At 47.5% G+C, this 12606-nt stretch overlaps 1 protein-coding gene across 1 annotated transcript; it reads right to left on the bottom strand.

The window, feature by feature from the left end:
- Positions 1-2769: 2769 nt before the first annotated feature.
- On the bottom strand, positions 2770-11909 carry LOC121536842. Its single transcript, XM_041844438.2, has 7 exons — positions 10259-11909; positions 9538-9611; positions 7886-8120; positions 5315-7419; positions 4370-4585; positions 3543-3663; positions 2770-3203 (listed from the first exon to the last, which is right to left on the bottom strand). The coding sequence occupies exons 1-6, from the start codon at positions 10593-10595 to the stop codon at positions 3562-3564; spliced, it is 3069 nt and encodes a 1022-aa protein (XP_041700372.1). The 5' UTR covers positions 10596-11909; the 3' UTR covers positions 2770-3203; positions 3543-3561.
- Positions 11910-12606: the final 697 nt, after the last annotated feature.

Here is a 12606-nt window from a genome sequence, read left to right as displayed (position 1 = left end):
ATTTAACAGGTGACATCAATAAGGGATCATAGCTTTCACCTGGATTCACCTGGTCAGTCTGTGTCATGGAAAGAGCAGGTTTTGTATAGTCTGTGTATAGTGCAGTACTTTTGAGAAGGGGCCATAGGGCCATAGACAATATTAAACAGACAATAGTAAAGTGTGATATGGTGTAATGGGGCTGTTATCAAGAGGAAATTAATGAACACTTGTTTTGCATGCTATGCTGTCCCTTCCCTGGTGTGGTTGCAACATGATGATGATGGTGACTCAATGCACTCAATGCAATCTGTATTGCGGAAGTTCAGCATTACAGCGTGATTGAAGTTTAAAGACAATGTTCAGATAATTTCCGATTAGGCCAACATATGCAGCGTTTACCATGAATGCAGTGTCTGCTAACGCTGGTTAGCGAAGACTGCGTTTACCGTAAATGCTGCATATGTCGGTTCAATTGGAAATTACCTTTACATTTATATTGAGCAATCTGTAACGCTTCAGCAAAACAGATTGAATAGAGCCCTTAGTCATTTTGCAGAGGTACCAACATCACCACTGGCCAATTCTCACTATCTAGTATTGGCTGCCATCTTGTGGTAGTATCAGCTACTGCTTGCTAATGTCATGGTGTTACATGAGTCATGGTTACATTCAGTATCGATCTGAATATGCCTGTGACATCACATCATTATGTTTCAATGAGAAGCGGATGCTGTCTATATGCTGTGTGGACACAGTAAATGGATTAGCAACCATCACTGGTAGATTCCAGCTTTTCTTCGTTCCTCCTAACTCTTTGGATTAGCAGAGAGGAAATACTGTATGGTTAGTAAAACCATGATGATGTGCCTGAAATATGTAGAATACTCATAATACTATGTATAACTGAGTGAATACCTAAGGTTTTGAATATATTTGTCTAAGCTGATCCATTTATCAAACTCAAGAATGAGAAAAGTTTTAGAAATAGCTACTCTGTCTACTGTACAGTTACAAGATAATACAAACAAGAGAGAATCAAATATGTGAAAAACTATTATACATTTTAAAGAAATAAAGTCAAAAATTTCAAAAGCATAAATTTATTCCATATCACCATTTTTACAGATAACCAAAGGGAGAGCGTCAGAACATATTCAATGTCTCCATAGTATGTGCACGCGTTGCATTGAGTATGAAGGAGGTTCTTATATATAAAAAAGGCCAAACAGCCTAGTTTGTTTTTTATCAGTATTGAGACAGTCATGTTGATTACACATTTTAGAGATTCACATTTAGACCTGACAGTTTTCCCTTTCATAGATAGATAGGCAGCATTCGAAAAGACAAAGGGAGGAAGCAGACCCTTACCCCCAACTAGCCAACTCATGGGCCCAGTCCCAAATGGACCCCTACACCCTATGCACTTGTGGAGATCTGAGAGGATTTGACAGGTGTAAGCAATATGGTAACACATCTACCTTGCCCTTTTATCTGCAACAAGTGCATAGGGCGTAGGGTTTAGGGGTCCTTTAGTGATTGGGCCTATTCCTACCTCCCAACCCCCTTTCCCAAACCCTGACCGAAGGTGAGACTAGAGAACCGATACATAGAGAAGCCCTAGTCAACTCATATCATCTCTGAACAGCAAAGAAGACAGCAGAAGGAAACCCAACATCCCTCCTCGTCTTGACTTTAAAAGACACTCCAACTCCATCTCCACCCCTGTGAACTTTCAAGTATTCTATCCTGGGCCTTGTCTACTCTCCCCTCCATCACATCAACATACTGTATCTTAGGTTTACAACAAAGCTTTGGTACACTACATGACCAGAAGTATGTGGACACCTGCTGGTCGAACATCTCATTCCACAATCATGGGCATTAATATGGAGTTGGTCCCCCCTTTGCTGCTAGAACAGCCTTCTCTCTTCTGGGAAGGCTCTCCACTAGATGTTGGAACATTGCTGCAGGGACTTGCTTCTATTCAGCCACAAGAGCATTAGTGAGATCGGGCACAGATGTTGGGCGATTAGGCCTGGCTCGCAGTCGGCGTTCCAATTCATCCCAAAGGTGTACGATGGGGTTGAGGTCAGGGCTCTGTGCAGGCCAGTCAAGTTCTTCCACACTGATCTCGACAAACCATTTCTGTATGGACCTTGCTTTGTGCATGGGGGCATTGGTATGCTAAAACAGGAAAGGGCCTTCCCCAAAATGTTGCCACAAATTTGGAAGCACAGAATCGTCTAGAATGTCATTGTATGCTGTAGCGTTAACATTTCCCTTCAATGGAACTAAGGGGCCTAGCCCGAACCATGAAAAACAGCACCAGACCATTATTCCTCCTCCACCAAACTTTACAGTTGGCACTGTGCATTCGAGCAGGTTGCGTTCTCCTGGCATTCGCCAAACCCAGATTTGTCCGTCTGACTGCCAGATTGTGAAGCGTGATGCATCACTCCAGAGAACGCATTTCCACTGCTCCAGAGTCCAATGGTGGCTAGCTCCAGTCGACCCTTGGCATTGCCCATGGTGATCTTAGGCTTGTGTGCATCTACTCGGCCATGGAAACCCATTTCATGAAGCTCCCGAAAAACAGTTATTGTGCTGACATTGTTTCCAGAGGCAGTTTGGAACTCGGTAGTGAGTGTTGCAACTGAGGACAGACGATTTTTACGCACAACGTGCTTCAGGTGGCAGGTTGAAAGTCACGGAGCTCTTCAGTAAGGCCATTAGACTGCCAATGTTTGTCTTTGGAGATTGCATGGCTGTGTGCTCGGTTTTATACACCTGTCAGCAACGAGTGAGGCTGAAATAGCCAAATCCACTAATTTGAAGGGGTGTCCACATACTTTTGGTGATGTCGTGTATAAGTGCACTCAAAGATTCAGTCTATACATAGAAAAATAATGATCCTCATCATAATACATTTCCGTCATTTCCATTCTACACATTTCTCATTTACATAAACTGTGACGTCATCGACCATTTAAATACAGTGACGTCACAGTTGCCCCACCCCCTGAGTGTAACGTTCAAGTTTAAACCCCTGTAGCTACTGAAAATGCAAACAAGAATTTAAGTTTGGTTATTTAAATAACAATAATCATCATCAACGTCATAGTAATTACATCCTTCCTGGGATGCATTGCATGTACAAGATTGCAGTTCAACAATGTGCTCTCCTCTCTTCAGCACCTCAGTCAATGTAGAGAGCTTCAACCCTAAAACCCAAACAGGACAGTTAGGGAACTGGAGAGTTAGTCTGACAACGGATAGGAATTCAATCATAAAAGGCAAACTTCATTGATAGGAGCAGTGCTGACATATACTGTACACTTGCTTAAAGGACAAAACAGACCACACCATTGAACGGTTAAAAGCAGCGAGTGGCCGTCATGTCGCCTCTGACTTCAGAACATCAGCTGCCATTTTGTGTTCATTTCCCGCCTATTCTACATGTTGAATCGCCACTGCTCGTCGACATCAGCAGGTGATCTACTGCACATGGCCGACGTCGGTTATGGTTTATCTTGCCCTTAAGAGGGTCAGGGGACACTCACCTCCCTCCCCAGTCAGGTCTCAGGATGCAGCCATACAGCTGCGACACTTATACAGCCTCTGGTCGTGGGTCCGGATATGGTTCTTCACATTCCTCATCCTGAAGAACGTCTTACTGCACAGCTACAACACACAGAGAGGTGGATGTTCAATACCAAATCAGTTCATAGATACAGCCCAGGCAGAGAGGGAGGGGGTATGTTCAATACCATCTCAGTTCATATTTACAGCCCAGGCAGAGAGGGAGGGGGTATGTTCAATACCATCTCAGTTCATATTTACAGGCCAGGCAGAGAGGGAGGGATGTTCAATACCAGCGGGTAGGGAAGAGGTGAGGGGTGAGGGGGGTAGGGGCAGGAGTTTAGGGAAGGGGTGAGGGGGCAGGGGTAGGGTTGGGGTGAGGGGGGCAGGGGTGAGGGGGTAGGGACGAGGGGTAGAAGCATGGGTAGGGGGTAGGGTAGGAAAGGGGTGAGGGGGGGTAGGGTAGGAAAGGGGTGAGGGGGAGTAGGGTAGGAAAGGGGGTGAGGAGGTAGGGTAGGAAGGGGGTGAAGGGGGTAGGGTAGGAAAGGGGTGAGGGGAGTAGGGTAGGAAAGGGGTGAGGAGGTAGGGTAGGAAGGGGTGAAGGGGGTAGGGTAGGAAAGGGTTGAGGGGAGTAGGGTAGGAAAGGGGTGAGGAGGTAGGGTAGGAAGGGGTGAAGGGGGTAGGGTAGGAAAGGGGTGAGGAGGTAGGGTAGGAAGGGGTGAAGGGGGTAGGGTAGGAAGGGGTGAAGGGGGTAGGGTAAGGGTAGGAGAAAGACAGTAGTAGTTTGGTTTCCAGTTGCAGTACGTACAGGACAGGGCCAGTGCTTGCCCTCGATGTGCCTGATGCGGTGCATGATGAGGCCGTTACAGTCCTTGTAGGAGGCCCGGCATTGCAAGCAGACGTGGGATGACTTGGCCTTGGGGGCCTGACTGCGAGGACTCCGCAGTTGCTTGAGCCGCGCCCGGCGGATTGAGTCCAACAGGGCGGGGCCTCGGCTAGGCAGGTGGAGGGGCTTAGCTTGTTTCTGCAGAGAGAAAGGGAGAAGAGTCCATTCTGTTAGATAACAGCCAGGAACACACATGGATTTCTTTAGATGACGTTATGCTCTTTTTTGCTGGACAAGCACCCAGTTACGTGGTCATTACATATTGTAGCTTGATGATATATGTATGTGTCGGCTGAGCAATCAATATGGAATGCTATCAAACTCAATTTAGTCTCCAAAAGTAAGAAGTATGTATTCTTTGCCAAGATCTGATATTTCCCAACGTAATCTAAGAGAGCATTAAAGTTAAGTGTCAACATTTTTAACAGTGTGAAAGCAATGTTTCAGTTAGTGAGGCTGATGATTAGACACCTTCCCCTCAGACAGGATTGGTTCAGCCATTTAACCCCTGACTGAATCCTCAGTCTAATAAATGGTGTTATGGAAAGATAACGGTTATTTCCACCCACCCCTGACCTCCCCTGGAGAACTGTGGAGGAAAGCATGGCTGCATATCATTAGTTTCAAACTGCCTCCTTCCCTTGATCTGTACTGATTTCAGAGAATTGGCCAGGTGAAAGTAAGTCCTTCAGTAGACCTATGCTATTTATTTCATTTACTGTACCTTGTGTTTTCTTGTCAGTGCAGTTGACAGAAATAAGGTGAGGACTGAGAAGAGCAGCAGCCCACTTGAAACTATTGAAACTCGTCCCAAATAATAGGAGAGAACGTGCAAGAACAGCTATACTATGCACCCCTGGTGTGTACCTTTGGTATGTCCCGTGCCGTGCATGCACCCTTTGACCCTGTGGCTCTAACCAGGTGGGGGTCTTTGTGTTGGTGAGAGTTGACAGCCCTTGGTGGCCTCTGCCTCTTGGTTCGACTTTGGCTCACACTGCTCTCCTCCCGCTCCTTCTTCACCATGAGCAGAGTGGGGGGGCCTCCTCTGGCCCTCAGGACCCTGTCCGGGGCCCCCCCTGGACCAAACCTCTCCCCCCTCGAGACAGACCGTGTTAGGCAGATATCCACGCTCTCCTCCTCCCTCTTCACCCCCACCATGGGCCCTCCGGCCGGCCGGCAGAAGCTGAAGAGGAAGCCTGGATCTAGAAGCTTGACAGGGGGCTTGATCTGCCTCTTGCCCAGCTCTGGGGACGGCGGCTCGGGGAAAGGCCCAGCCACAGGTAGAGGGTCTGCTGGTTCCTCCTTGATGACCCTGTACAGAGGATGGCTATGGAGGGGAGGAGGGACAGGGTCAGGGCTGAGGATGCTGTTTTTCCTGCTGCTCAGAGCTCCAGGCCCTCTCTCCGTGACCCCCCTTGCTCCCTGGTTGCACCCTGTCCTCCTGCTCTTCTCTTTGGGCTTACGCTGGGCTCTCCCAGCCTCTTTCATGCCACTCCACTCCGGCTTGGTTTTGGCCACCAGACGCCCGCTGTTGTAGCGGAGCACCCTGACAGTCTCCATGGTAACCTTGTTCCTGGGGTGGGCCCTGGGAGGGGGGATGTGTGTGTTAGGGCGTCGGCCATGTGAGGGGAAGGGCGGGGCTGAGATGGCGTAGTCGGCAGGTTCCGGTTTGATCCGGATAGTAGAGATGTTCCTCTTGGGATCTGGAACTCTGGCGTTCCCAGAGCGGGGCGGGAGGTGCGGATGGGGGTGGCTGACCTCTTCACCCCTGATAGAACGTCTGAGATCCCTGCCTCCGTAGGCCGGCCTGGACACGGGCTGCAGCAGGTCCGGTAACGCCACTTTACTGCGCATGCTCCTGTCGCTGGGCGGAAACCGCCGGGGCTGCCTGGATCTCTTCAGTCTCATGTCCTCCATGCTGATTGGATACTCAGGCTCCTTCTTTATGATCCTGTTCAAGAAGTGGGTGTTGGCGGTAGTGCAGAGAGGGAGGGACAGGGGCAGCCCCCCGAACACAAGCCCCCCCAACCCCTGGGGGTGAGGTTTCCGCCGCTTAGTCAGCGAATAGTTATTGGCTTTCAGCTTCCGGAGGCGTTTCTTCTGCCTCCAGCCAATCAGATCCTCTGGTCTGGGGAGGAGGGACGTCCTCTGTAACCCGAGCACGCTCATCAGCCGGTACTTCTCCAGCGCTCGGAAATGATCTTTCTCATCCTCCTCCACCTCCTCCTCCACCCTCACTATGGGGGCCTCAGAGCCAGCCCTCTGTCTGGAGGAGGTGGAGGCAGGACGGGGGACAGGGTGTGGCTTTCGGCCCAGAGGAGGGCTCTCTGTCCTGGGCAGCAGTCTCTGGACCTCCTGGGCGGCCCCAGGAGTGGAGCGGAGGAGACGGGTGTGTGTGTGGGGCGAGGAGGAGGAGGGGGCGTTTCGGGAGCGGGGGGTGGAGGGAACATTTTTTGGGGGGTAGGAGGTTATTTTACAGGAGGGGGATTTGAAGTCCATGAGCTTCATCCTGTGCGTGGGGCTGAGGGGGAGGCCGTTCTGCCCTGGGGGGTGGGGGCTGGGTCTGAGGGGGCGACGGGGCGACCGTCTGGTGGGGCTCTCCTCACCCGACTCATCGAACTGATCCAGAATTAGCCTGAAGCCATCATCCAAACCCCTCACCATTCTCCCACCAGCCACCCTCTCCCTGCCTTCTCTAGCCAACCCCTTCTTCCTGTCCTTCTGGTGGTGGCGGAGCTCCAGGGGAGACCCAGGGCTCTGCGATGGGAAGCCCAGGGCAGGGTGCTCCGTATTGGGGTAGCGGGCGGTGTGGTCCCCGTGCTCCCTCTGGAGGGCCGTGCAGGCCTCCACGGCAGGCCACATGCCCAGATGACGGGCCATAGTGCTGACCTCTGACAGGTCCTCCTCAGACACACACAGAGTAGAGGAGTAGGAGAAGTCCAACAGAGACACCAGGCTAGACTCACTGAAACCTACAGGGCAGGGAGAGGGAGGTGATTAGACAGGCAGGGAAAGTTAAAAAGTTGTTGAGTTAGTGAGATATAATTTTTATCTGAATGAGAGAGACAGAAAGAGAGAGAGAAAAATAAAGAAAGAGTGAGAGAAAGAGAGAGCAGAAAGGAAAGAACGAAAGAGAGCGAAAGAGAGATTAAAGAAAGAGAGGCTCAATATAGGCACAAACATCAGCCCTAGCCCCAAAAACAGATCATCAGAGAGAAAGGGAAACAGTGGAAGGAGAGACCAAATATGACGGAGTGGAAAAGTGGAAAAGAAAGTGTGAGGTAGAAAGTGGTGTTGAGTTCATTTCAGAGCAGTAGCCGACATGTCCATGCCAAAACAACATGGGCATCCTCAAAATGAGAGCAGATGGAAGAAAAAAGAAACAAATGGATAAAGAAACCCCATTCAGAGAGGCGTGTGTGTGTGACCGTCTCATACCTGTGAGGTCGATGTCAGACATGGCACTAGGGGCGGAGTCCATCTCAGTGAATACTTCCTGGAAGTACTCGCTCACTGCCACCAGCACTGCCTTGTGGGCGGAGTAAGAGCGTCCGTCTGTCCTCAGAGTGATGTCACAGAAGAGCCCAGCCTCCCGCTGGCTCCTCAGCTTATTCAGCACGTCACGACTGTGTGACATCATCGTCTGAGAGAGACGGCTCTCGCCCACACGCTTCTGTTGGAGGGAAAGTTAGCATGAGCGAGAGGAGGAAAAGAGAACGTGAGAGACGGAAGTATGAAAAGATTGAACATGTCATAGAGAGAGAGAGAGAGAGAGAGCGAGACAGAGAGAGAGAGATATATGAGAGATGAGAGAGAGGTGAGAGAGAGAGATAGATAGATGAGAGATCAGCGAGAGGGGAGAGAGAGAGACAGAGAGAGAGGGAGAGATAAAGGAGAGAGAGAGGAGAGAGGTGAGAGAGGAGAGAGAAGAGAGAGAGGAGAGAGAGAGGTGAGAGAGAGAGAGAGAGAGAGGAGAGAGAGGAAAGAGAGAGAGGATAGAGAGGGAGAGAGATGAGAGACAAAGAGTGAGATGAGAGGGAGAGAGAGAGGGGAGAGAGAGATCCTCAGTGGTCCTCTGTAGCTCAATGTGGTCCTCTGTAGCTCAATTGGTAGAGCATGGCGCTTGTAACGCCAGGGTAGTGGTTTCGATCCCCGGGACCACCCATACATAAAAATGTATGCACACATGACTGTAAGTCGCTTTGGATAAAAGCGTCTGCTAAATGGCATATTATATTATATTATATTATAGAGAGAGAGAGGGGAAAGGTGAGAGGAGAGAGAGAGAGAGAGAGAGAGAGAGAGAGAGAGAGAGAGAGAGAGAACAGGAAAAAGAACTGCCGCTCTATTCATTAAAATCACAATTTAACCAACACCCATCTATTTTTGTGACGACCTGGACCTACCATTTGGTTTTGAAGTATTGAAACCAAACCATATGATTTAAATGAAAATTATTTGAATAAACATGAAAAGGTGAATGTAAGAAGTGCTCATCATTTCAAATAGGCTACATGTCGTATTAAAGAGCATAGAAACACTAAATGAATGATTTAGGCTATATTATTTCTATTATTACAAGGCTATAGCCTACAAAGAAATACATTGTGAAGCATTTGCGAGTGCAACACTAGGCTGGTAGGGACATAAAGCGCTCATCATTTAAACAACATTCCGTTGTATTAAATCATTATAGTCTGTAAATTGGGCATATAGGCTGTGACTTACTTAGAATTAAATACAAATTAAATGAAAAATGGATCTTGGTTCCCATCTTTGTAAGTTACCTTGATGTTGCACCTGTGTGTTTTATCAGTTTCTTTATGAAAATATTTAGCTAACTCCATGACAGTAGCTAAAGCAAGGAGCTATAGCAGCACACAAGTAGACTACAAATGCATGTTGGGCCAGGCATGCCAGGAGCTCATGAAGTGAGCGCAACTGGAGCAAAGGCCGACGCTCCAGCCTTTGGGAATCTCGCTCCGTGCTCCAGTCAAATTGGGCACACTCCGCGCCAGCTCCGCTCACATACTCTGGTGCCGTCACATCAGCATGATGATCAGCTGATGTTCTAGGGTTCCATCTCTTACCTCGGGTCTCTTGTTCCTCTGCTCCAGGCACTCTGGACATCCCAGGACAAAGTCTCGGATCTGAAAGTACATCCCTGAGGATGAATCAATAATGTATGTTATTTCAATGATCATCATATCCAACATTTTATTCACAAAACAATCCGTATTACACAAGCAGTGCTTTTGACAACCAAAAGGGTCCTAATGTTTCTGAACAGCAAAACAAGACCAGCCATTCTTCAAAATGTAGTTCAACATTATCTTTCTGACTAAAGGTAGCCTTGCGGTTAAGAGTGTTGGGCCAGTAACCAAAAGGTCGCTGGTTCGAAACCCCAAGCAGAATAGTTGGGGGGAAATCTGTTGATGTGCCCTTGAGCAAGGCACTTAACCCTAATTGCTCTTGTAACTCGCCCTGAATAAGAGCATCTACTAAAATGTAAATGCCTAATGGCGCATTATAATAACACCTCTGTCTAACGCCTGCACTTGTGATGAGAAGAGGAATACATTGTTTACACTAGATGATAGATTATAGAGAAGCAACATAGGGGAAGTCAGTCACAATGTGCTTAAATTACAGCCTATACCATTCTTGTATGCCTATACCAAGCCTCACAAGAACATTAGACTGACATCTTTCGGTCTATAGGCCACTTTGGGGAACATCCCAAGCGGTTTTAATCATTGTCCTGTGCAACAATGCCATCGATAATAAACCATCCCACCCGTCCAGACTCACCCTCCCACCAGTAGTTCTCTGCCACTGATCTGTACGTGTCTTCCAGGGAGTGGTGGCGCGTGCCTGGCCGCCGCCGGTGGAAAGTAGAGATAGCCCCGAACCGTCGGTCCTCGTCCAGCACCTCCCGGTAGTGGATAAAGCCTCTCTCCAACTTCTTACGGTACAGCAGTCCGTCAATCATCTCGAAGTTTGGCGAGCAACCCAAGGACTTACGCCCCGTCACAGCACGGGAGGCGTCGGGCTCCCCCGCGAGCACCCGCACTCGGTCCGGTAATTTGGATGGAGAAAATGTGTCATCATTCGCGTATTGTGTCTTATAGTTGCAGTCGCCGGCCATTTTAGCCGGACCTTTTATTTTTTATCTGCTGTAAACTACTTTTCCTTATTGAGTATATCCCTCTTCCTCTCCGCCGTCCGAAAGCAAAAACAAAAGCTATGTCCCCTTGCACTGGTCTGGGGATTACAGCAGAGGGAGCCGTCTGTGCGTCACGGTTGCAAGTTTCCTCCACCTAAAAGTTGTCAGTGTCTGGTGTTGTCAACTCCACGTGGATGCGGTGACAGCAGTGGACAGTTACAAATGATTAAAGACGGGTCAGGAAAACATAGGATGAAATAGACATATGAAACTTTCAAATTAACCTATTGGCAACCTATTTGGATAGGCTATTTATGTTGCATTCCAGTGTGTGGTTAAAACCATTCACTGAGACAATGTGGCACGTTTAGCCACTAAAATCAAAAAGTATCCAATAACAGTCTGCAGCTCAATAACTATGTAACCGATTTGTTAGAATAGGAGAATTGTCACCAGCATATTTCCATGAAGTCAGCATATCTTTGGCGATCATCCATACATTCCAGGGTCATGATCATAATCCGAATAGAGCAGTCTCATCAAGAGTCAGAGTGGATATCCTACACAAACAGGGGTAATTCAACAGAGACTAAACGTACACTCCCTTGACAAATCCAATAGGTTATTTGATGATGATGGAGCCAATGAAAAAGTGAATAATATATTCCAGATTATTATAATGTAGGTCTGGATAGACTATATTTCAGTGGCAAGGTTAGTTTGAAAGAAAATACACTTTGATTCTTCATTTTCCCAAATGCCCATAATGAAAATGTTGGCTAATTACAATCGAGCCCACCAATAACAAATGAGGAATATCGCGCCAACCACAGGCATAAACAAGTGATACAATGTAACCAGCTACTTTTCTTCTTAGTTCACATCACGGGGCGCGACAATGTATCACTGAAGTGCCAACGAGCCAAATCAACAGATGTATCCATCCTTTTCTGCTTACAATTGCAATTGTCGGGTAGCCTTTGTAGCTAAATGACGACGACTCACTATTCCCCTGGTGTAACTTGTGATTTGTTTCGCTAACTCGGAAGCAACATGATGATGCAGCTATCTGTCCAGCATCGCGAGTTGAACAACCTATTCGTGAATCGAGGTGTTTCGCCGATCACCACAAATGTTCAAAATGTCAAAATTATGTATCCAAAAACAACACAAGACTCCCGTCTGTGGTATCCGACTCATTCCATATGTCTTCCCTTTACGCAAAACAGGTCAGATGATCAAATAATCCCATTTTTTAAAACTCGTAACCTTCTGTTGGTTACCACATGACAACCTAACATCATTCTAACACTCACAGGATCTTCCCCCTCCTTCAGTCAATGCCTATTAGTAGACACTTTAAAGAGCCCCGACCATAGACTATGCGATTGGCCATTGGAGCTGCCAGTCAGGCAGTGTTTTTTTAATGCATCAAGATAGGTTGTTGACGTCAGTATTGCCTCAGTGCACATTGCCAAATTGATTACTGAGAAATAGAATTGATACAATAATTCCGCTACTTCTCTTAAATCAGCCAATACCTCTCTAGGGAATTCATATAGGCCTATTCTTAGATTAATCTTATTTTGCATTCAGACCGAGAAATGTGATCAGAGGCCAAGCTTTCAGGCATTCTTCTGCTACAGGCTATAAACATAAACATGTTTACAAATGCACCCACAATGTTGTCATCTAAATGTATTCATGTGAATGCATAATGTGTTGTAGGCTAGATATGTGACCCCAAACTGGAATGGCAGGAGTGGCAGTATTTGATTTCATTTTATATTACTCTATGTAGAGTAGTCCCTTTATTATAAGGATTATGGGCTTTACAATCAAATTAATAACATGCTTCCAGTTGTATGTAGTTTAGGTAAGGCATTATCCATACTGGCCATGTATCGTGAGATTTTGAGTGAAAACCTCCTTCCATCAGCAAGGGCATTGAAGATGAAACGTGGCTGAGTCTTTCAGCATGACAATGATCCCA

Source organism: Coregonus clupeaformis, chromosome 23, assembly GCF_020615455.1.
Source record: "Coregonus clupeaformis isolate EN_2021a chromosome 23, ASM2061545v1, whole genome shotgun sequence".
Lineage (NCBI taxonomy): Eukaryota > Metazoa > Chordata > Actinopteri > Salmoniformes > Salmonidae > Coregonus > Coregonus clupeaformis.
Note: the sequence above shows the minus strand (reverse complement) of the source record. Positions and strands in the feature narration are given on the sequence as shown.